Source organism: Bidens hawaiensis, unplaced genomic scaffold (assembly GCF_021521415.1).
Source record: "Bidens hawaiensis isolate Kalapana, Puna unplaced genomic scaffold, B.hawaiensis_p1.1 tig00029053_1, whole genome shotgun sequence".
Lineage (NCBI taxonomy): Eukaryota > Viridiplantae > Streptophyta > Magnoliopsida > Asterales > Asteraceae > Bidens > Bidens hawaiensis.
Genome location: NW_027494790.1, coordinates 106,550 through 129,407, shown reverse-complemented (window position 1 = coordinate 129,407; position 22,858 = coordinate 106,550). Strand labels below are relative to the sequence as shown.

The following is a 22,858-nucleotide window of genomic DNA, read 5'->3' as shown; positions in this document are numbered from 1 at the left end:
GTGTCTGTTGCATCCCGTTTACGTTTCCGCTGCGGTTACGGGGTGTTACAGAACTTGGTATCAGAGCCATTGGTTATAAAAGAATTAGGATGTCTTTAAAAGATACCTAAAATATAACCAGTAGCTCAAGTATTATAGGATCTGAATATCAACTAATAATATATAGTGACGGGATCTGGATGAACTTGAAAGGACAAGTGAGTTATTATGGTCCGGAACATAATAACAGACTTGTCTGCACGAGGGAATTCAGGGGAAGTCACTGGGTACATTAATAGGTAAAAATGACAACATATGTGTAAAGTATATAATATTATTTATACGTGCTAATGTGTGTATATATATATGTACATATCTTGTGGGTACATGTATTGAGAAATGGGACCCGGATAAGGAACCGGGGGATGAAATAATAAAAGTACCGATGATGCTGAAATTTCTAGAGCATCGGTTAAAGATAAGTCTGATTTATCGGGCCATAGTTATGATAGCACCAAGTTAGATCTCCCGTTTGACATTAACCGGAAATATCTAGTAACCGTCACTCCCAACCAAAATTGATAAATCCCTTACCCTACCAACACCGGTACCGTATATCCTAATAACCCTCTATGTTCACCCGAACCGTCGACCCTCACGTACGGACGGCCCTGTACCTGAACCCATTCTTATCCCATTAAGATAAAAAAAATTGATAATGAATGAGCAGATGAAAATAATATATAGAAACATATATATGTATTTCTCACTCTCAAACATATGAGTCATACCACCTCCAGATCGAGAATTACCGATTCTAGCGAACCTAGAACGCCGGAGGACATTGACTGGGCAAGCGATAGAGTTTCCCATAATAGTAATTGATAATATCTTAAGGAAACCCATGTTGCGCGATTACCTTGAACCTTGCAACTCCCTATGCTATCCTTACATCCGTTAGATGCCTATACCCATGTATACTCGAATAGAATGATTACCCATACACAAAGAGGTGTTGGAATCATTATAGCATAGTTGGTTATTCATTCGTAGGTGGTATACCGTGTATGCCGGATATACGAATAGACACGGATATTATAACTCCGTGGTACGTAATCGTTTGGTGCTCACGGTGAGCATGTATCGGTTATGCTGACATGCAGAAGGATATTGAAATCACGTATATTAAACATTAATCTTTGTTGAGAAAGATCTATATGTCAGTTGGTGACAAGGGTTATAAAACATATTTAAACGTTAACCGACGTCAGGTTAAGTCCATATGTTATTATATTTATGGGACATATATACTAGATACTGGTATGTGTAATATGTATGATAATATTTGGTGTGTATGTATACCTGCTGTTATGATTGAGCTGGTGACGAGCTATACGGTGAGATTAGTATTGATTACTGCGTACGGGATGAGTACGGCAGAATGACATAAAAAGAGTAACTCCAATGATGGAGATTGATATGATTCAGTTGATTGCTCAAAGATAGCAGATGATGATACCGAATGTCGTATCACAGATCACTGCTAGTGTTGATGCGAATGTGATCGCAGAATTATAGATCGAGCAATCACATGAATAGGAATATTTCAATTCTTAGTGGTATTACTAAGAGTGATAATGTCCCACCGGATACTATTATGACTACAAGTATTAGTTATAAACTAAACATGAACAGTAGTCGTAATGAATTAGATCCGGTATGAAGGATATGTTTGTTGGTTGTGTTAAGGAAATTATTAATAGTTTACTGATGGTAAAAGGAGGAATAGATTAGCGAGGGGATAGAAAAGATCGAAATGGTTAAGGATATTGGTAAGAGGATAGAACATTGTGTAGTGAATTATGCTACAGATATGTTGGTAGATTATGTTGTATCGTGATGGAACACGATGGTACAAAATTATAGTTAGAAAATTATTGCTCAGATGATATGGTCAGGATTAAAAAATTCTTGTGCTAGAGCACTTTATTTCGAGTAAATAAACTCAGAGATTGGAAACTGAGCTATGAAAGATAGAAATGTTGTGTGCTGATCACTTAGAACACGCTAACCGTTTGAAAGAATTGTCATGTCTGGTAACATGGCTAATTACTCCTGAAACTAAGCGAAGTGAGCACTATATTGGGGACTAACTCCATCGATAAGGAGTATAGTCAACCCTGTAAAATATACAACATTTGGAAGGGTTGTGTCACAAGCCAGCATTGATATATTCGACTTTATGGGAAGCGGAATGGAAGGACGTTAGGTGAGACGTCGAGTGCTAAAGAAGAGAAATGATAAAGGTATAGTGCAAAATAGACTTGTGAATAAGTAGGTATGCCCTACAATCCAGAATTATACCAAGACTAGTTCTGGTGTGAAAACATGAACCGCATGAAGGGTCCTTCCCTAAATGTGGAAAATATGGTTATCGGCAGGAAGAAGAATGTCGAGTGATAGTAGGCCACAGGTGTGGTAAAGATGGAAGTAATGCCCCAATTGTAGAACCAATTGAAGCCATGTGAACCGGCAACCCCAACCCATTCGTGTACAACCACTCCGAACCCAACAACTTCAATAATAATCCATCCAAAGAAATCAAATTATGCCAAATAGTTGTACTTGCTATGAATGTGGCAGTACAGAACGTTTCAAGAGAAATTGCCCAAAGTTGAACCAAGGTGTCGTTGGAAGACGAACCTCATGACAAGCATCAACCTCTGATCAAGCAAGGAGCCGTGCCTTTGTGAGTAATTCGAATAAAGCACGTCATGAACCAAAGGTGGTATTAAGTACGTTGTAGTTTTAAATCAATGGGCTTCAGCGATATTTTTACGGTCGTCGATAGAAGTTAGTTCCTGTTAACCTCCTATCATTTGGAAAGATACCGATTAGTGAAACTATAGAACCCTATACTGTAGAATCGCTAACGGTGAATCCCTAATGGTTAACTAAATTGTTCGGAATTGCCCTATTATTCGGAACGATTAATCCTTTCCTTATTGACCTACGACCAGTAAAATTAAGAAGTTTTGACGTAATAGTTAACATGGATTGGCTAACTCAACATGAAGCTGAAATCAAATATGAAAAGAAGATGATTAGAAGCTCTCCTTCGGACGATGAAGCGATTAGATACAGAGAAAAGTGTACGGTATTATGTTACCACTCTAGTCTCATCTTGAGATGCTATAATATTTACGACAAGAAAACGTGGTGTATTTAACAAACGCGATTGCCAAAGTATTTAAAAGAAAACATATAGAAGATGTTTCGGTGATACGTAAATATCCAGAAGTTTTCCCAGAAGAACTTCCTGGGTTACCGCCAACCCGACAGGTCGAATTCAGAATCGATTTAATGCCTCAAGCTGGCCCTGTTGCTAAAGCACCCTACCGACTTGCACCGTCCGAGATGCAAGAATTATCCAATCAGTTACAAGAATTGTTGGATAAGGTTTTATACGACCTAGTTAGTCACCATGGGGTGCACCAGTTTTAATTGGGAAATGAAGGACGGAAGTGTTAGGATATGTATTGATTAGGGTGAATTGAATAAAATGACGATCAAGAATAGGTATTCACTTCTTCGAAGTAAATGATCAATTTAACCAACTGCAAGGGGCGATTTATTTTTAGAAAATTGATCTTAGATATAGTTATCACCAAATGAAAAATCCAAGAGGAGGACGTTGCAACAACAGCGTTTCGGACTCGCTACGACCATTATGAATTCTTATTCATGTCGTTCGAGCTAACAAATGCGCAGGCAGTGTTCATGGAACTCATGAACCGGGTCTGTAAACTTTATTTTGACAAATTGTCATAGCATCCATTGATGATATTTTGATATATTCGCAACGTAAAGAAGAGCACGAACGACGGTTAAGGAAAATTGTGGAAGTGTTAAAGAAAGAAGAGTTGTACGCTAAGTTTTCGAAATGTGATTTTGAATAAAGAAGGCATAATCCCTTGGTCATGTTGTAAAGCAACAAGGATTTCACATAGATCCAAATAAGATGGAAACCATTAAAATTATGCCAAGCGCCGATTTTAAGTCTCCCCGATGGAGACGATGGTTTTGTCGCGTATTGTGACGCCTCGCGTAGAGGGTTAGGATGCGTGTTGATGCAGAATAATAAGGTTATAGCCTATGCTTCCCGACAGTTAAAAGTACACAAGAAAAATTACACTACTCATGACTTAGAACTGGGAGCGGTTATCTTCGCACTTAAAATCTGGAGACATTATCTCCACGGTACGAAGTGCACCATCTTCACTAATCATAAAAGTTTGCAGCACATATTCGATCGGAAAGAACTGAATATGAGGCAACGAAGATGGGTCAAGTTGTTAAGCGATTATGACTGTGACATCCGTTATCACCCCGGCAAGGCTAGCGTCGTAGCCGATGCCTTGAGTAGGAAAGGTCGGGTTAAGTCATTGCGAGTGCGAGCGCTGGGGATGATAGTTCAGTCGAACCTTTCAGACCTAATTCGAGTCGCTTAACGTGAGGCGTTGAGAGAGGAACAATTGGAAAGGGAGGAGCTTTACGGCAATGAGAAGAATGTCGAACAGCGCGTGGACGAAATTCTCTACTTCAAAAATCGGGTTTGGATCCCGACCCTCCATGACCTTCGTGAATTAATCATGGACGAAGCGCATAGATCGAAATATTCCATACATCCGGGATCGGATTAGTCTATTGATGATACGAACATCTGAAAGGATTTTGTTAATGACCGAGTGTGGAGAAAGATATGGTTACGTATGTTGGTGAAAATTTAAATTATGCAAGAGATAAGGCTGCATACCGAAAACCCTTGGGAACGCCACAACGACAGAAAATTCGCCAATGATAGTGGGAATAAATTACAATGGGTTTCGGGACGCAAATCCCCAAGATATATCAAAGGCATGAGGTAAATTGAGTAATCGCGGATCGATTAACCAATCCTCGCATTTCATCCCAATCCATGTCGATTACCACAATGAATTCTAGCCCAAATTCATGTTGGTGAAATGGTATCTCGTCGTGGAGTACCATTTTCAATTATCTCAGATCGAAATAGTCATCCTACTTCCAATATTGGAAGGCGGGGAAGGAGGCATCGAGAGCTTGAAGCTTTCTATGGGTGAAGTATTTATCACCAATTTGTTAAATTGAAAATGGGCGTCAATCAAGCCATAAGATTTGAATTGATTCGAGAATCAACCAATCGGATTTATAATATTTAAGATAAGTTGAAAGCAGCGCGAGATTGGCAAAGGATTTATGCCAACATTCAAAGGAAACCATTGTCGCCGGAAAGAGGTGACATGGTATTTTTAAGGCATCATCTTAGAGAGATGATATGAGGTTTGGCAAAACTGAAAATAACTCCTTAATATACAGGACCTCATGAGACAATCTCCAAGATTGGTCATGTAGTTTATCGATTAAAGTACTCCAGGGGCTAAGTACTATACATAATGTTTTGCCATGTATACGGATTGAAAAGTGCCTAAGCGATGAGGCAACGAAAGTACTAGTAATAGAGGTACTCATAGAAGACATGCTTGATATCATAACTAATTCCGTAGAGATAGTAGACGGGAAAACTAAACAGTTTGGACATAGCAAGCTTTATTGATTAAGATTAAGTGGAATTCACAGCGAGGACCAGATTATACCTGGTAACGCGAGGGTGAATGCTGAAGGAAAAACCCCCCACCTTTCTCTCGAAAGGGGATAGTGGGCGTGTAAAATTTCGAGGACGAAATTTCTTAACGGGGGGAGAATGTAACGATTCCGACGAAACCAGGGATACCCTAACCGGTAGACGATAGTTACGTCATATTTTATGTCGGGTACATGAGTTACCATGGTAATTATACGAGAATACATGGTTCACTGTACTGATTGTACGTGAATATATAATTCATCGTATTGAATATGTGATTAATCGATCGATAGTTATTGAAACCCGAACGAATCGAGGGTTCAATTATAGACGATATCTATAATATTTAGTGATTCTATGAAGCATTAATGCTTCGGGATAAGTAAAGTACGGCACAAAAAAAAGAATTTTCGATTTAATGGTACGACGGTACGTTAAACGAAACCTTTAATACCAAACCGAGCAAGAGACAATCGATCAAGCCGAAAAAGATGTGCAATTATTAATAACATGGTATTTTAAGTTAATGGAAGTCATGGCTTAAGTTTTTTTTTAAAGTAGTTTTATATAAATTTCATTTTTAGCCGAAAAACGACCGTTTTAGCCTCGTTTTAAGCCGAATTAGACATTTAACCGAAAAACGAACTGAACCAGATTATCCAAAACATTATCCGGATTACGGGATTCCAATTGTGTGGCCTAGAATGGAGAGGTGGGTCCCACCCCACCCCCCACATAGTCCGATCGGCCAAGGGGTCTTCCCCATTATTTCATTTTCTTTTTTTCATCAAGCTAACCAACATTCTTCATCTCCTCTCAAGATCATGATCCAAAACAGAGACTTTTTAGCAAGAAAACAAGGTAAAGAATCGAGTTAATCACGTGTTCATCTTCGTTTCTTGAGTTTGTTTGCAAGAAAATGAGGTTTCTAATATGAAAACCGATTCTTGCGTGATCAAGTGATGTATACGGGTTATACAAGGGATCTTGGTCCAAAAAAGGAGTTAAACGAATCAAAAACGAATTTTTACGGGTTAAATCTTTGTTTTTGTATCATAACCGTAACCATGAAAGAAATGGCTTGATCGTGAGTGTGACTTGCTTGGTATTGTGGTATGTTGTTTGTAGGCTCTGTGTTTAGTGGTAGATAAGGCGGAAAGACGAGTTTGTAGCTTGTAGTGGCGGAAAACGAAAGGTATATTCGGTTTATGTTCGGTGTATATGTTTTGGGACAGATTGTTTATGGTTTAGATTTAGGTCATGAAATTTTACAGGGATGTTCTACACATGAAAATAAGAGTTCTGTGAATTTGTGATAATTTTTGGATAAAGGATGAATATTTGGTGAATTTAATGCTCGGTTTTGGCCAAAAATGGTGAAAAATAGTTAAATATCATGAAAAATTCTGGAAAATTGCAGATAAGTTTTTTATATCATGTATAAGTCACACACAAAATTTGAGGTCCGTTGGAGAAGTCTAAGTAGGCTTTTCGGTTAAACGAGTTCTAGGGTTTTCTAGCTCGGTTTTAGTGAAAATGGCATGTAAAAGAAGATTTTGGTTCTGGAAAAATTACAGGGGAATATGTGGATGGCAGGGGACAACCAGGAGAAATTTGGGATTTTTCTAAGATCATTTGGTATTTACGACATATTTAGTGTTTAAATGGTGTTTAAAAATAGATAAATAAATTTTAAATATAAAAATTAATTCTGGAAATATTTTTATAAAATTCCCCACTGTCAAAAAGTGGTTTGTCCAAAATTTCAAGATCCGAGGTTAAACGGATAATTATTTGTGCTAATTATCAAACTTTTAAAGTTAAAACGCGTAAACCGGTGAAGTTTGCTTAAGCGAGCTGACTCGTGTATAAAAACCCTAAAAATGAACTATTTTCATATAATTGAGTTAAACAAGTAAAAATGAATCATCCGAAAATAATTCGGATGATTTGGGTATTTTTAACCGATTTAACAGTTTCCGGTAAGCCAAATACGGAAACGAGTCCCGCGGCCAATCGGGGCGTCTAAACCGAGCTCTAATTTCACAACTTAAACTAAATTATCAGTCAACCACTATTTTCGGGTCGTGTGTGACCAAACTCATTTTTGAAACGTAAAAACGAATAACCGTGCTAGGCACGCAAAACGAGGAAAACAACTAATAGTAATTATGACCATGGAACTCTAAACGATATCACAATCTGAGTCCGGAGAAGTGTTTCTGGGTTAACCTTGCCCCAGAACGGGTACAGTGCTGGGTTAACAGTGTCCCCAGATGTACCGGTAACTTGGTTAAAGTTATATTAATAATGAGTGTATAGTAACGATCGTAGGGATCATATTACAGATTGGACGTGTTAACTGATAATGATTGTTGTTACCTGCTTGCATGTGCTAAGGTGAGTTTCACGAGCCCCTTTTTCTGAATTGTTTTTAAATAGTTTCTCGGGGCGGAAGCATGTTATTACTGAAATGTTTAAATACATACTGAACGCATGGACTTGCGTGGATTTATATATATTTTATTGTACGGGAATCGTACGGAAATGTACTAAGATGGTAATTGTCTGAGTTGCTAACATTCTAAGGCCCCGGAACACGAGTGATTAACTGAAAGCCGGTAGAGTGTGGATAGTACTATTGGTCTGACAAACCCAACTGGTCCGGCATGGATTTGCTGATGTTTCCCAGCCAGTTGCACATGTCTATTTTGGGTGTTATATATATTTTGCTATGTAATGTTAGACATAGCGGTTTGGGGCAGTTCCGTGGGCGGGGGATATGCCACGGGTCCGTGGGCGGGGGATATGCCACGGGGGTTGTGTGTGATAGTCAGAGGTTTCACTTGTGGGCTCAGCATAATTACATCGATAATAATATTATTTTATGATAATGATTTATCATGGTTTACTCGAATTGTGAAACTCACCAACTATTCGTAGTTGACCCGTTTTCTCACATGCTTTTCAGGTACAACTAAGATGAAGTGATTGCTTACGTGCTAAGTGCTTGATGTGTGTAAGATTTGCGTGCGGAATGTTAGGATACATTATAATAAATAGAATTATGTATCGTATTGTATGATGTGTGTATCACCTAGACGGTAATGAAATACGAGACAATGTAATTTTGAAGTATATTAATGTATTCAGTTTTCTTTATAAGCAATGTGGTTGATATCAGAGGTGTCTGTTGCATCCCGTTTACGTTTCCGCTGCGGTTACGGGGTGTTACAGAACTTGGTATCAGAGCCATTGGTTATAAAAGAATTAGGATGTCTTTAAAAGATACCTAAAATATAACCAGTAGCTCAAGTATTATAGGATCTGAATATCAACTAATAATATATAGTGACGGGATCTGGATGAACTTGAAAGGACAAGTGAGTTATTATGGTCCGGAACATAATAACAGACTTGTCTGCACGAGGGAATTCAGGGGAAGTCACTGGGTACATTAATAGGTAAAAATGACAACATATGTGTAAAGTATATAATATTATTTATACGTGCTAATGTGTGTATATATATATGTACATATCTTGTGGGTACATGTATTGAGAAATGGGACCCGGATAAGGAACCGGGGGATGAAATAATAAAAGTACCGATGATGCTGAAATTTCTAGAGCATCGGTTAAAGATAAGTCTGATTTATCGGGCCATAGTTATGATAGCACCAAGTTAGATCTCCCGTTTGACATTAACCGGAAATATCTAGTAACCGTCACTCCCAACCAAAATTGATAAATCCCTTACCCTACCAACACCGGTACCGTATATCCTAATAACCCTCTATGTTCACCCGAACCGTCGACCCTCACGTACGGACGGCCCTGTACCTGAACCCATTCTTATCCCATTAAGATAAAAAAAATTGATAATGAATGAGCAGATGAAAATAATATATAGAAACATATATATGTATTTCTCACTCTCAAACATATGAGTCATACCACCTCCAGATCGAGAATTACCGATTCTAGCGAACCTAGAACGCCGGAGGACATTGACTGGGCAAGCGATAGAGTTTCCCATAATAGTAATTGATAATATCTTAAGGAAACCCATGTTGCGCGATTACCTTGAACCTTGCAACTCCCTATGCTATCCTTACATCCGTTAGATGCCTATACCCATGTATACTCGAATAGAATGATTACCCATACACAAAGAGGTGTTGGAATCATTATAGCATAGTTGGTTATTCATTCGTAGGTGGTATACCGTGTATGCCGGATATACGAATAGACACGGATATTATAACTCCGTGGTACGTAATCGTTTGGTGCTCACGGTGAGCATGTATCGGTTATGCTGACATGCAGAAGGATATTGAAATCACGTATATTAAACATTAATCTTTGTTGAGAAAGATCTATATGTCAGTTGGTGACAAGGGTTATAAAACATATTTAAACGTTAACCGACGTCAGGTTAAGTCCATATGTTATTATATTTATGGGACATATATACTAGATACTGGTATGTGTAATATGTATGATAATATTTGGTGTGTATGTATACCTGCTGTTATGATTGAGCTGGTGACGAGCTATACGGTGAGATTAGTATTGATTACTGCGTACGGGATGAGTACGGCAGAATGACATAAAAAGAGTAACTCCAATGATGGAGATTGATATGATTCAGTTGATTGCTCAAAGATAGCAGATGATGATACCGAATGTCGTATCACAGATCACTGCTAGTGTTGATGCGAATGTGATCGCAGAATTATAGATCGAGCAATCACATGAATAGGAATATTTCAATTCTTAGTGGTATTACTAAGAGTGATAATGTCCCACCGGATACTATTATGACTACAAGTATTAGTTATAAACTAAACATGAACAGTAGTCGTAATGAATTAGATCCGGTATGAAGGATATGTTTGTTGGTTGTGTTAAGGAAATTATTAATAGTTTACTGATGGTAAAAGGAGGAATAGATTAGCGAGGGGATAGAAAAGATCGAAATGGTTAAGGATATTGGTAAGAGGATAGAACATTGTGTAGTGAATTATGCTACAGATATGTTGGTAGATTATGTTGTATCGTGATGGAACACGATGGTACAAAATTATAGTTAGAAAATTATTGCTCAGATGATATGGTCAGGATTAAAAAATTCTTGAAACGTAAGAAGAATTAAGGTAAAAACGAATAACCGTGCTAGGCACGCAAAACGAGGAAAACAACTAATAGTAATTATGACCATGGAACTCTAAACGATATCACAATCTGAGTCCGGAGAAGTGTTTCTGGGTTAACCTTGCCCCAGAACGGGTACAGTGCTGGGTTAACAGTGTCCCCAGATGTACCGGTAACTTGGTTAAAGTTATATTAATAATGAGTGTATAGTAACGATCGTAGGGATCATATTACAGATTGGACGTGTTAACTGATAATGATTGTTGTTACCTGCTTGCATGTGCTAAGGTGAGTTTCACGAGCCCCTTTTTCTGAATTGTTTTTAAATAGTTTCTCGGGGCGGAAGCATGTTATTACTGAAATGTTTAAATACATACTGAACGCATGGACTTGCGTGGATTTATATATATTTTATTGTACGGGAATCGTATGGAAATGTACTAAGATGGTAATTGTCTGAGTTGCTAACATTCTAAGGCCCCGGAACACGAGTGATTAACTGAAAGCCGGTAGAGTGTGGATAGTACTATTGGTCTGACAAACCCAACTGGTCCGGCATGGATTTGCTGATGTTTCCCAGCCAGTTGCACATGTCTATTTTGGGTGTTATATATATTTTGCTATGTAATGTTAGACATAGCGGTTTGGGGCAGTTCCGTGGGCGGGGGATATGCCACGGGTCCGTGGGCGGGGGATATGCCACGGGGGTTGTGTGTGATAGTCAGAGGTTTCACTTGTGGGCTCAGCATAATTACATCGATAATAATATTATTTTATGATAATGATTTATCATGGTTTACTCGAATTGTGAAACTCACCAACTATTCGTAGTTGACCCGTTTTCTCACATGCTTTTCAGGTACAACTAAGATGAAGTGATTGCTTACGTGCTAAGTGCTTGATGTGTGTAAGATTTGCGTGCGGAATGTTAGGATACATTATAATAAATAGAATTATGTATCGTATTGTATGATGTGTGTATCACCTAGACGGTAATGAAATACGAGACAATGTAATTTTGAAGTATATTAATGTATTCAGTTTTCTTTATAAGCAATGTGGTTGATATCAGAGGTGTCTGTTGCATCCCGTTTACGTTTCCGCTGCGGTTACGGGGTGTTACATGTCCTTTCAGTGTGGACCAAGGGGGAACCTATCCAGACCCAAAGATCTACCTCATCTGAGCCATTTGATAAAGAAGTTATGGAGATTATTACAACTCTGGCAAAAGAAGGGTGATTATCTTAAACTGGTGATGATGACAAATAATCAGTTTGTGAATCTTTATGAACAAACTGGGCATGTGAGAATTCCTGCACCAAAAAGGAAATATACTCCAAGGGTCTCCACAGTAAGTGTCCCAATACCAACAACAAGATATACACTACAGAGACAACAAAGGCCACCAACTGATGTGGACCTACCTAAGAAGCTATATTTTGATGCAAGAACAAAAACCTTGAAAGTTATCATGTCCAATGGTGCTTTAAAGAACATTTTTTTCAAAGTTGATTTTCAGGAATTTAAGAAGGAACAATTGGAGGAGATGGAAAGGATGAATTTATGTGACTATCAAAATAGACAGAGGTTTTCCGGACAACAAAGGAATGAACTTTCTAGATATTTGAAAGAACAATCTAGGAAGGGATTTCCTTTATTAAACAAAAAGAGGAAGCTGGAACTCTCAAACTTTGAAAGAACCAAAAGGAAGAGGAAAATGAGTGATATGATGATGATTGAGGCTTCGTACAAACAGACAACCAGATATTCAAATCCTCTTGCCAACATGAGAGAGTGTATAAGTATGAGGCAGCAGATGACCATGTCAAACTATGAGGTCCAGAAAAATGGAAGGATTTCTAAGATAGTCTTTGAACCAAAAGACCAATCATTTATCTTAAGAAATTCTGATGGACTGGTCTTGGGCATCATTGAACACGACACTGACTTAGAGTTTTTTCATGTGGAGGATCTAGAGGAGATAACCAGATGGAATTTGCCTTCTCTACATCCACACCACAGGGAGATCTATTTGTTTAAAGATAAGGTTGTTGTTGTATTATTTGACAGAAGAAAAGGTGTTGGAATCTCAAGGAGATAAAGATCTTACTTTTCGTTTCTGTTAAATTTAATTTGTAAAGTCCATGCGACAGAATTTTGCCATGTAATTTTTCCTTCAAGTAATGTAATTTGTTTTTGAAAATTTGATGTGTATTTTGAAAAGTGTATGTAACCAATAGGTGTTTTGGTGCAGCTGAGGTTGTTCCAATCTAGGGGAGATTGTTGGGATAGGATTATGACAAAGGAAGACTGGAATCTTCTCAACCTTCTCGGAAAATGGCTAAGTATGAAAACCGAGCAAACTTAGGCCTTCGAGCAAGCCCAAACTTATTCAAGCAAGGTATTTTGCTTTATGAGAAAAGTTATCTTTTAGAAATCTTCTAAGTGTTAATTCACGCAAACTACACTTAATATAGCAAGGTTGTTCTTCAAGTCGAGCAAGGTTTGTTTCAGAGCAAACTCTTGACTTAACCAAGCTAAAACCAAGTATATTGGTGGATCGAGCAAGGTTCAATAAACAGTGGTCCCAACATACTTGAAGGAAGTTTACTGAAGAAGATACTAAGCACTTCCAACGAGCAAGGTTCAACCTCGAGCAAGCTACAGTGTCACCGGCACACTTAACTTGTTTAAATAAGTCAAGTAACAAAAGGTTGAAGGTATTCAAGAAGAATAAGTTTGCTTGTAGGATATATATCGAGCAAAGTTGGATATAAATCAGAAGATTAAAGTCTGCTTGAAGAATATATTCTTAGGAAAATATTCTAAGTAAAGCCTACTCGGAGAACTGTACCAAGCACAGTTAATGGTTACCAGGTCTGCTCGACAAAGACAAAAGCTTCCAAGCTTACTCGAAGACTTGTTTACACTTAGTAATTTTTTAATATGTTTGAATATGTTTAGTATTAATCATTAGGGTTTCTAGAAGGATGTCAGGTGTGCCTATTTAAAGAAACTTTAGGGCACTCCTATGACAGGGAACACTAAGCAAATATTGAGATTTGACGCCTGTCTCTTTCCTGAAAAGAATATCTTTGTACGGAAAGGCTGCCACAAATACAAACATATCACCTAGAAACCCTAATCGATTTTCGTTGTTTTCTTCACAATATCAATGGAAATCTTTTGAGTTAAATAGTGAGTTTATTACTTTTTTATCCGTATCAGGAATCATTTGAGTATCACTGATTCAACCTTTGATATTTATCGTTCTTTCACAAAAGTAGTACTTTCGTAACTGTCTTTTCACACATTTGTGTTGGTTACGATACTAATTACTATGAGCCTCAGTGAGCCAATCGGGACCTGACACTTAGAGACGCTGGGATTGTAGTTTTTTCATTGGTTTCTGTTAATAGTTCCTATGCTTCTTTACGCATTTGTCCTGTAAAAACGTGTGGTTTTCCCACTTCATCAGGAAATGTGTAGTTGGATCTGAACCACAAATCAGATCGTATCTCATCTTCTGTATATATTCTGATATTGACCCCGAATTTTGTGAGGTCGGAGTTTCGCCAAACTCCCCCTAATCGAAATCTTAGAGTGTTTTCTTTATAGATGCTGGTGGGATACGGATTCATTTGGAGGTGGAATGAAGCTAGGAATTCCATTGTTATCTCGATTATTGATCAATCCGTGTTTGAGAAAGTCTCATCCATGAAGCAGTCACCATGTTGATCATTCTTTGATATTTACTTACTTCCCCTAATATCCTTCTAAATTTGTATAGAAGCAGTTTTTCCATCTTTCATTTAAGGGTTTATAATCTTCTCATGGTCATCCTTTCTTTCTTAGTCATAATTGTAGGCATGGGTAATTTTCGTTGAATTGGGTCATCCTGAATCATGAAAACGAGTCAAGAAGATAGACTTGAAAATTTAGCGATTGGTTCGAGAGGCAAGTCACGTCCGTGCCTTGGACGGCACGGCCCGTGCTGAGTTTGGGCGATATTTGATTGACTTTCTGGTTGACCACGACTGTTCTTAGTGAAACACGAACCGTGTTTTGCACAAATTCGTAATTATGATGTCTCGATCGTGCGTATCAACCTGGTTCATGAAACCTTTTTAATGGTTTCAGACATGGGTCAGTCATTAGGGTTGAACCCCACCTGAACCAAAAGTTAAACAAGTTGGACTTAAAATCATGTTTAAACTAATTTACATTGAGTATTTAAACCAATTAATCTTTTTCAAATCATGTAAACTATGTTTAGACATGTTAATTGGTCCAATTCTAACCCAATTTTAGTGGAACTTGAATCTAGGGTTCAGATTATACCAGAATTGAAAGTGAAGTGGGTCTTAATCTTACCCTAGAACGAGATTGAAGTGATTAAATTGGCATACCTTAATGATTGAAACAAGAAATCGGTGGGATAATGGCCGGAAAATCACCCAAAATCGCCTAGGGATTGAAGAGGTGCGCTTAAAAGTGAAATAGAATGATTTTCAAAGGTAAAAAAACCATCAGACACCCTCGACACGGTCGTGGTTAAAAAGGGATGACCGTGCTGACCTATTCTGTTCCCATTATTTCGTTTTTTAATCGTTTTCAAATCCCGCTATTCGTTTTACGGCTATTTTTGGACTAAATGAGTTAGGTATGTCAATTTAGAAACATAGGAAATGAAATTTCATTGATTCAGAATATGAGTACATGATCGTTAAAACAAAGGAAACGAAGAGTACAAGTGATGAACGATTAGCATCCTAAACTTAACGGAACTACTTGAATAACCCCGGTCCTCCTCCAAACAAGGGCTGCATGTGGGCCGGCCCTAACATGAAGTTAGTTTGGATTGGCCTCTCAACTTGGTTTCGGTTAAAACGACCGAGCTCAGCCGTTAGCTGCTCGAGATTGTCTTCTAGCTTTGCCATCCTTCGGTCCACATGATAATGCTCGAAACGTAGTGTTTCAACCTTATCATGCAGCTCTTGGTTTCTATACTCCGCCACCATGTTAATGCTTACCAACTCGTCAACTCTCTCGCGTAAACACATTAACTCTCTAACTATATCTATGGACACATATCCTTGTTTTATATAAAAAGGCCTCCATCCTCTTCTTTCCATGGTAATTTCTTGGTGGAAATGTGTGAAAATGGGTATGTCAAATGAATGGGAAGTAATAGCCATTTATAGACACATAGGAAGGAAAAACATGGCCATGGTGACATAAACACAACCATGTTAGGTGAGTGTCATAAATGTCAGTTCAGAATTTTGCATTTATTTGAAGAGATGATAAGTTTGTCTGGGCACGGCCCGTCCCTAGGGAAGACACAGTTATGCTTGGCATGTTTCACAATTTTTCAGTTTTTTTTCTTAGTCATGGTTCGGGCGGTCGGTTAAGTGTGTGCAAATCTTATCCCTATAACATAATTAAACTTCAGTTTAAATAACAGTCATAAGATTACATTACTTGTCCTAAAAACACACATAAAATAAAATCACATAAAATATAATACAATAAAACAACAAATAATCGGGTTAAGCCTGATAAATCCTAAAAACTAGTTTTAGCACAATTCCTTGAACCATTAACATGCATATCAGAATAGATGGAAGAAAGGGTCTCCAAAATCCCCTCCGGAGAGGTTCCCAACAAAACCGCCATATCCACCGAAATGTGGTGGTGGTGGTGGCGGAGGAAAGAACCCCCAACCGAATGGTCTGAATTTGAATCTGCTCGTTAATGTCACGAATCTCACCTTTCAGTTCCTCCACCATTTTCGTCAAAGCTAGGACACGTTTTTCATTGAGAATGAGCAATTCCGTGAGCTCTTTTGCCATTTCCTAGAATTGAAGGATCGTCTCCAGGTTCATGTTTTTCTTCTTAGGTGGAGTGGTGGCGGGATTTCCGGCATTAGGATGTTCCATCGGCATTTTGTTAAGTTTAGAGAATTGCGGCTAGAAGGTGCGCAAAACTCTCAAGGAGGTGATGCAAATTTATAATCTGCCAGATTGTCTCAGCATGGCCGTGCCTTGCAAGGCACGGGCCATGTTGACAAGTTTTCTCTGAAACAGGCTAGTCTGAGTCGGACACAGTGCTAGAAACTATCACTGCAAGGAAATTGTACTGGGCACGGCCGTGTAGAGTGGGGCACGGCCGTGCCTTCCTAAAAAAATTTAGTTTTTTTGTATCTTATCCCTACAAAAGTAATAAAATCTATCCTAAACATGCTAAATTTTTGTCGGAGTCGATAGCTTGACTCCTGACTTTGCCATTTTAGTTCACATAATGGAGGCGTAGTACCTCCATTGCGGTTTCTACAGGTTCTCCTAAGTAAAGTTTAAGTCTATGATCGTTTACCTTAAAGTTGTGTCCATATTTTTGAGCAAGTTCAACGGCTCCATGATCAAAAAAACTCCTTAACCGTAGAAGGAACGGACCATCTAGATTTTAACTTTCTAGGAAACAAGCGAAGGTGAGAGTTGTAAAGGAGTACCTGGTCGCTTGCTTTAAAATTATTTTCACCTTTTAGTCGCGCGTCATGAAGTCTATTCATACTTTCTTTGGAAATCCATGAGTTTTCGTACGCTTGCATCCTTAATTCTTCTTACTCGTGAAGCTACTTGACTCTATTTTCTACCGCAAATTTCATATCAAGATTGGCAGTTTTAAGTGCCCAATATGCTTTATGTTCGAGTTCGACGGGAAGAAGACACGCCTTTCCATACACTAATTTAAATGGTGTTGTGCCTATTGGATTTTTGTAAGCAGTGAAGGATGCCCACAGAGTGTCGTCCAATTTCTCTGACCAATCTCTGCGATTGTGACTCACAGGTTTCTCCAAGATTCGTTTGATACCCTGATTTGTAACTTCCATTTGACCACTTGTTTGCAAGTGTTAAGGTGTAGCGAATCGATGATGAACCCCGCATCTGGCTATTACTTTCTCCATTTGCGCATTATAGAAGTGCATTCCTCGATCGCTTATAAGTGCCTTGGGAATACCAAAACGTGAGAATAATTTCTTTAAGAACTTGACTACCATCCTAGCATCATTGGTTGGTAAAGCTTGGGCTTCAACCCATTTCGATATGCAGTCTACTACAACTAGGATGTAGTGATGGCCAAATGATGTTGCAAATGGTCCCATAAAATCCATGCCCTAAACGCCAAATATCTCACAAACCTAGATTGGTCTCTGTAACATTTCATCTCGGGGTGAGATATTGCTGGCGAGTTGGGGTTCATCGCATGAGCGAACCATTTCATTTGCCTCTAGGTAGATCGTAGGCCAGTATAAGCCGGCGTCAAATACTTTCTTTGTAGTTGTCGATGCTCCACGGTGGCTTCCTGATGGTCCTTCATGACATTGTTTCAGTATCTTGGGTGCTTCATCTCCATATACACATCTTCGGATAACATTATCAGCTCATATGCGGAAAAAATATGGATCTTCCCAAAAGTAATATTTGATATCTGAAAAGAATTTCTTCCTTTGCTGATATATCATTCCTTTTAGAACGATTCCACTATCTTTGTAATTTGCGATATTAGTGAATCAATAATGTTTTCCTTCAGAATTCTGGATATGCATCAGAACTTCATGGAAAAAATTGTCGTTTATCTTGCTCCCCAATCCTTCTTGTGAAGTTGTACAGTCTAGACGAGAAGGATGATCGGCTGCAACAATTTCAACACCCTTCTTGTCCTTGATTTCGATTTTGAATTCTTGAAGAAGTAAAATCCATTGGATCAGGCAAGGTTTAGCATCTTGTTTTGTGAACAAATATTTAATTTCCGCATGATCCGTGTAAACAATGGTTTTTGAAAGGACTAGAAAAGAACGGAATTTGTCAAAAGCAAAGACTACGGCCAGAAGCTCATTCTCAGTAGTTGTGCAATTTTCTTAAGCATCATTAAATGTCTTGCTGGTGTAGTAGATCGGAATAAAAATGCTTATCTTTCCTTTGTCCTAGGACTACTCCAACTGCGAAATCACTTGTGTCGCACATAAGTTCGAAGGGTTGTGTCCAGTCTGGTGCTACCATGATTGGAGTGTTCACGATTTTGTTCTTAAGATCTTGGAATGCATCCAAACATTTTTCGGAGAATTTGAATCGAACATTGTTTTTTAAGAAGTTTCGTCATTGGTCGGGCTATTTTCAAAAAGTCTTTGATGAAACGGGGATAGACACTCGCATGGCCAAGAACACTTCGAATAGCTTTAACAGATGTAGGCGGTAGAAGTTTGGAAATGGTTTCTACTTTTGCTCTATCCACTTCCAATCCAGTTTGAGATATCCTGTGCCCGAGAACGATGCCTTCTCTGACCATAAAGTGACATTTTTCCCAAATCTAACACAAGATTGTCTTCTTCACATCTTGTTAACATCCTCTTCAGGTTACAAGACATAAATCTAAGGAGACACCAAAGACAGAGAAATCGTCCAAGAAAACTTCCATTGAATATTCAATCATATCATGATAGATAGCTACCGTGCAACGTTGAAAGGTAGTTGGCGCATTACACAGTCCAAAGGGTATTCGTCGGTATGTGATGTGCTAAAAGTAGTCAAATAATTATTAACTAAAATTATACTAATCTAGACACTAAGTAATACTCTAGACCCTTAAACTTAACTTAAACTACTAACCGGCAAGTGAACCGATCGACTCTAGTACAGCTAAGTAAGTCCGGATATCGAACCCACGAGACTCTCTAAATTACGAAACTAGCAAATTAGACTCAACTACAAGACACGACTATTTATTAATAATATTTGAAGGGGGGAATTTAATAATAATAATTAAAACTTAATAATTAACTAATGATTACTTTAATTAAACTAATAATAAACTAATTAATAAAATAATAAAACATAAACCTAATTATTATAATAATTAGGGGTGTGCAGAATTAGGGTCAACCCGAAAAACCGGACCGAATATACCTAACCCGGACCGACCCTATATTGTAGATGATTGAATTCGGTCCTTAAATCCTTGGCATTTCGGTCTCGGGTCGGGTTCGGGTACTAACCCATGAAAACAAATGCTGAACCGAAGGACCGATTCTTATTATCAAACAGATAGATATTCACGCCGCCCTACCCTAAAATCAATTAAAATACTATGACGACTGTTTGTTTCATGATTTCATCCTTTCCAATCAAGCTCACTAAACTGCTATTGCTTCCATAATCCATTCCATTCGATCATCTTCTTCACCAAGTTTATGCTAATTAAATTGATTTAATCGATTTCACCAATCGATCGTGGTATTAAATCCAATTCAATCTTTTATCTTCGAATGATTTTTAATCAATTTCATCAATCTATGAAATCAAACTCAAGATTATGCATGAATTTTATTATTTAAGGGAAAAGAAAAAAAAATTATGTGAAAATTCAAAATATGTTACCTGCAAAAATGGTGAAAACAACAAAAGTGGGGAAGAAGATGAAGATTAGATGTTCAATTGTATATCGTCTTTCAATTACAGATCGTGTTTGTGTGTTCAATTGCAGATCGTGTCTGTGTGGGAATCAGAACATCGGTTCTTCCCTCATACCCGATTAACCGGTGACCGAGACCGACTTTTCTATTGACCGAAGTGTCAAAAGCGGGCTTGTCTTCGGTTTTCAGTTTCAACATTTTCGGTTATCGGTCTTGGGTCGGGTTTGATGCGGGTCGGGTCGGGTTTTCTCAATTGCACACCCCTAATAATAATAAAACATAATCATTACTTATTAGCCCAGAACACACAGTAAATGACCTAACAAAACCCTATCCTATGATACAATCAACAAGGGCAATGTGAAACAATAAATTCAAGTAAACAAAACCAAGCAATCAAACGCATCAATTAAATCAAACTCAACCGTTTACTTAGAACATAAAATCCATAACGAAACGAAATCCAAATAAAATCAAACCGAACTAAGGTTCATCACGACCTAGGCAGTCTATGGAATTTATCCTAGCATCATAAAGTCTAAATCAAACAAAACAAATAAAATTGAAAACATGGTGAAATAATAAAGAATGAAAGATTAAAGGTGATAAAACCCGTATTCTTCGATCTTAAACGTCTAGCTCTTCACCGGATGTTCTCTTGCCTTCAAAATCACCACAAGACTCGTAAGATAGCTCCAAGAACTCCCAAAATCGGCTGGTGGCTTTCAAGTTATGTCAGGTTTAAGTTAAAGGTGTTTAAATACCCAAAACAAGTCCCAACTAGTCGCAAAAACGAATTAAAAACACATCAGTGACCCCTAGGCGCCGCGCGACGGGAAATAAGGTACCCCTCCACGCGGCGCGGCATGCTTTTCCATGGGGGCGGTCAGACCGGCCTGGTCTGACCAGTTCTCTGTTCTGACCCTTCCTGACGCATTCCGGATCTCCGTTTCGGCTCGTTTTAGCTCGTTTTTTGTCCTTTTTAATCACGATCAAATCCCGAAACCTACGACACACAAAAACGTTAGTAGTATACAAATCTTGACTATAAAAAAAACGATCAAAAACAATTAAAATATTAAATAAAATAAACAAGGGAAACATATATATTTAGCATTATATTAGTATGCAAATGTGCCATAGGGGCATGTGAATGTTGTCCTCTCTTGATCTTCTTGAGATATCGGAATATGAAAATATCTAGAGAATCCGTCAAGGAAACAGTAGTACATTTTCCCAAACAAACGTTCGAGCATTTTATAGATAAACGGAGAGGAAAGTGATCTTTCGTGGTGGCATCGTTGAGTTTGCGATAGTCAATGCAAACTAGCCATCTCGTGACGGATGTCATAGGAATCAGCTCGTTTTGTCATTGATGACCACCGTCATTCCTCTTTTTTCGGGAGTACTTGAACAAGGCTTACCCACGGAGAATCAGATGTTGGGTAAATCAATCATGTGTGAAGCAGTTTAAGTACTTCCTTTTTCACCACGTCTTATATATTTGGAATTAGTCGTCTCTGGTGCTGCGCTACGCGTTTGAAGTCTTCTTTCATTAGAATCTTGTGAGTGCAAAATGACGGGATGATGCCTTTGATGTCCCTAATTTTCCAAGCGATGGCTTTTTTGTGAGATTTGAAAACTTCTAGGAGTTTTTCCTTTTCATCTCTTGAGAGATCGGAGGAAATGATAACGGGCAATTGTGATTTTCCTTCGAGGAAAGCATACTCCAGGTGTTTGGGTAATTCCTTAAGTTCTAAAGTAGGTAGATCTTCAACAGAAGGTTTGGCTTTAGGTTCCAGATCTCTATCTACCTCTTCAAATGTCTCTTCGGGGTTGTTTTCTTTTTCCTCCACAGCTTGATTTTCTGTATTGACATCATGCATTTTTTCTTCAGACAGTTGTGTGTCACATGCTTCTTTCTTGTTTTCCTTAATTGACAATTCACTATTGATTCTCACATATTCAGGAAGCATGCAGAATCATTTGTGTACTATGGGGGTTTCATTGACTTTCGTATGTCAAAAGCTATTTCTTCGTCCTCTACCCTAAGCGTGAGTTTACATGTGCAAACGTCTATGAGTGCTCTAGCGGTAGCTAATAATGGTTTTCCTAAGATAAAGGGTACAGAAGTATCTTCATCCATTTCTAGAATAATGAAGTCAACTGAAAAGACAAACTTGTCGATTTTGACTAACATGTTCTCAACTATGCCTCTTGGGTATTTCACTGATCTACCGGCTAGATTAATGCGCATACGGCTAGGAGTAGGTTCTCCTAGTCCTAACTTAGAGAAACCTGTATAAGGCATGAGGTTAATGTTGGCACCTAAATCGGCTAAGGCATTGCTGACAAACAAGTTTCATATCAAACAAGGGATAGTGAAACATCCAGGGTCAGTCATCTTATTTGGAAGCTTGTTTTGGAGAATTGTAGAGAATTCTTCATTGAGTATCACGTGGGATAACTCTTCTAGCTTCCTTTTGTTGAATAGAACTTCTTTTAAAAACTTTGCATATTTTGGCATTTGTGAAATGACTTCTATTAATGGAAGGTTAATATGCAATTTCTTAAAGACTTCTAGAA

The 22,858-nt window shown here is 38.2% G+C and overlaps 1 protein-coding gene across 1 annotated transcript; it reads right to left on the bottom strand.

Annotated features, from left to right (window-relative positions):
* Positions 1 to 22,265: 22,265 nt before the first annotated feature.
* On the bottom strand, positions 22,266 to 22,583 carry LOC143578181 (uncharacterized). The gene has a single exon (XM_077061844.1). The coding sequence runs from the start codon at positions 22,581 to 22,583 to the stop codon at positions 22,266 to 22,268; it is 318 nt and encodes a 105-aa protein (XP_076917959.1).
* Between the last annotated feature and the right edge of the window lie 275 nt (positions 22,584 to 22,858).